The sequence below is a fragment of the Nicotiana tabacum genome, chromosome 5 (assembly GCF_000715075.1).
Source record: "Nicotiana tabacum cultivar K326 chromosome 5, ASM71507v2, whole genome shotgun sequence".
Taxonomy (NCBI): domain Eukaryota; kingdom Viridiplantae; phylum Streptophyta; class Magnoliopsida; order Solanales; family Solanaceae; genus Nicotiana; species Nicotiana tabacum.
Window position 1 is genome coordinate 120,181,350 of NC_134084.1, and position 2,871 is coordinate 120,184,220.

Consider the following 2,871-nt stretch of genomic DNA (forward strand, 5'->3'; position numbering starts at 1 on the left):
ATTTCACGCATGCACTTCAATTGTTTGCTTATAAGAGGGATCAGACCCACTTTACTTATAGGAGTGTTTCAAAAATCACCATCAGCATTTTGTGTATATTGGGGTATATTACAGTGGCCATTGCGTTAGTTCTACTGGTGCAGTTGTGTTTATCGATGCTAATTAGAATATAATTGGTGTTCAATTCAATTCGAAAAATGTATGTCGAATGATAAAGAACTAAAAATGCTAAATTATTCGTTTTCAACCAGTGTAAAACTTTCAAATTTACTAAAGTTGCACATTTGGTAAAGAACTAAAAGTGCATTAAATTATAAGCATGATAAACTTTCTTTCCGGGTTGGAAATTGAAGCAAAATACATAATAAACTTTCTTTCCAGGAAATTGAAGCAAAATTTCAATAATATCGCAGAAAAAGAGACCCTAAAAGAAGATCACTAAAGAAAGAGAACAACTTTATTCGGATTTTCTGGAAGAGTTAAAGTATAGTTTTATATCTCTTCCATGTAGAAAGAGGTTGATTCCATCAATTAATCAGAGTACATCTTTATAACTATTTTCTACATAATATTGTACGTAAGACATACGTACATACATGCACCTACTATACTCTTTTGACGACACGAACCTTCAGACCATGTTTCACTAGCATGATAATAGAAGTAGTGGGAGAAATATTTTGAGCTTCCACTAGTTGGATATGGTAGTTGTGTATGATGGTGGCTGCCACTATTTTCAACTGAGTGAATGCCATATTCTTCCCTATACAAGTCCTTGGACCCGCATTAAACGCCGGAAATTTGAAAGATGGTTCATGTTTGATCTTTCCTTGTTCAGAAATCCATCTCTCGGGCTTGAATTCTAAGTAATCCTTTCCCCATATAGTCTCCATTCTCCCCATTGTATAGAACGGTATAATCATTTTTGTTTTTGGAGTGACATGGTGACCGCTAGGAAGGATGTCATGTGCAAGTGGGACTTTGTGCTCCAAAGAAAGTGATGGAAAAAACCTAAGAGTTTCGCACAAGGCACCATGTAGATAGACCAATTTCAGCATTTCTTCTTTGTTGAAAAACTTGAGGTTTTCATCTTTTTTAAGATGCATTTTTTGTTGAATTTCTTCTCTAATCTTTGTCTCAACTAAGGGATGTTTAGCCAAGAACAAAAAAAACCAAGTGAGAGCTGAACTTGTACTATCTCTCCCAGCTAACATTAAATTCAAGAAAGTGTCCCTAAGAAATTTTTGTAATGTACCCAAATCTCCTTTGTTCCATGAATTATACATTTTAATATATGCAGCTAAAAATGTGAAATCTTCGTCTTTGGCCGTTTTCTTCATTAGCTCCTCTTGTTTATGTGAAATGCAAGGATATAGGAACTCATCAAAAGCCTCCCATGCTTGACTGAGTTTCTTTTCTTTACCAATTTGAAGCCATTTTTGCAATTTCCAACAGCTCTCTGGCATTATGTGTCTGAATAGAAGTGCATCAATAGCGTCGGTGAATGCTTTTTCGCATGGCACATGAGGAACGTCAATGGACAAGCTTCTTGGATCGTGATCAAGTAACAACTTGGTGATAGAATCAAAACTTAATCTCTGTAAAATGTCTTGCAAATCAAACGAATTGCCTTGTTCAGCAAAAACATCAAGAATTGGTCGAAGTCGTTTATCCATAATGCCCCACATGTTGTTCTCTAACAATGTTTGAAACTTTGCATGACTCATTATCGACATGGTGATCTTCCTGTGAAGCTCCCATAATTCCGAATCAACGTTAAAAATGCCATTTCCCAATATATCAAATATTTTACGAAACTCGGGTCCCTTTGGATAGTTTGAGAAGTTTTTACTGAAGATATGATGGATATTTGCAGGATCACAAGTAATCAACATGTCCATATTAGCAAATATAGGACCTTTGAACTCAAATGTGCCCCCAGTTTCTGTAAGAACCTTCGTTATATAATCATGGATATGATGAAAATTCAAAATAATTGCTGGCAACATTCCAACGAATGGCCAATATATTGGAGCTGAAGTTTTTGTCCATCTTTTTCGGAGGTACCATGTAATAAAATAAGTGAAACAAAGAATTATCAATAGAAGAAGAGAATATTCAAGGAAATCCATTGAGAGTCGGAGGTTTTCTTTTCCAATCTAGCTTTGGGCTTAGTAAGTTTTGTTGTGTTAAGCAATTCATTCGGACCTTCCATGATGTTATATAAGAGTTGCAATATTCCAACCCTAACGTTTGAGAGGGTCCAAATATATTTAAATATTCTAATTAAGACAATTATTTGAGGACATAGACTGTACACTCTTGAAAAGGAATGGGCAATTTTTTCAATTGTGAACGTTCTTGAAAAGCAAGTTGACTTCATGAGTTCATTCAATTTGCTTTGGTTACTCTTGAATTGCTCACACTAACTTTTCAAGGTAAGCATCGAACTTTTCAAGGTAAGCAATCGAGCTTTCAGATCTCAAATTTTTTTTTATGGACAAACGAATATTTTTGTTGTTTTGCTTTTCACCCACTGTTTGATATTCGTTTTGTGGTCCGATCAAACTAGATTTGCCCTTATAAATTCCATTTTTGGAGTAAAGCATTCCCCGCCAAAGCCGATATATTCCATCCTCGATGCTCAAATTAGGACATGAATAAGAATGAAAGAGTACGAACCATTCCACCACAACTTAGTGGAGGGATGAATGGATATTTTCATCTTGCTGGCGAAGTATGAACAAAAAGACAAGGAAAAAAGCATTTGAGTTTACAAAAAATAACCCAAAAAATAAAACGAATTCTAGTAGGGAACGATTCTCTCTCTCTTTAATGAACCCTATGCAGCATGAATATGGATTAATCGAG

The 2,871-nt window shown here is 35.2% G+C and overlaps 1 protein-coding gene across 1 annotated transcript; it reads right to left on the reverse strand.

The window, feature by feature from the left end:
• Nucleotides 1–605: 605 nt before the first annotated feature.
• On the reverse strand, nucleotides 606–2,132 carry LOC107795120 (alkane hydroxylase MAH1-like). The gene has a single exon (XM_016617705.1). It carries the CDS (start codon nucleotides 2,130–2,132, stop codon nucleotides 606–608), a length of 1,527 nt encoding a protein of 508 aa, XP_016473191.1.
• Nucleotides 2,133–2,871: the final 739 nt, after the last annotated feature.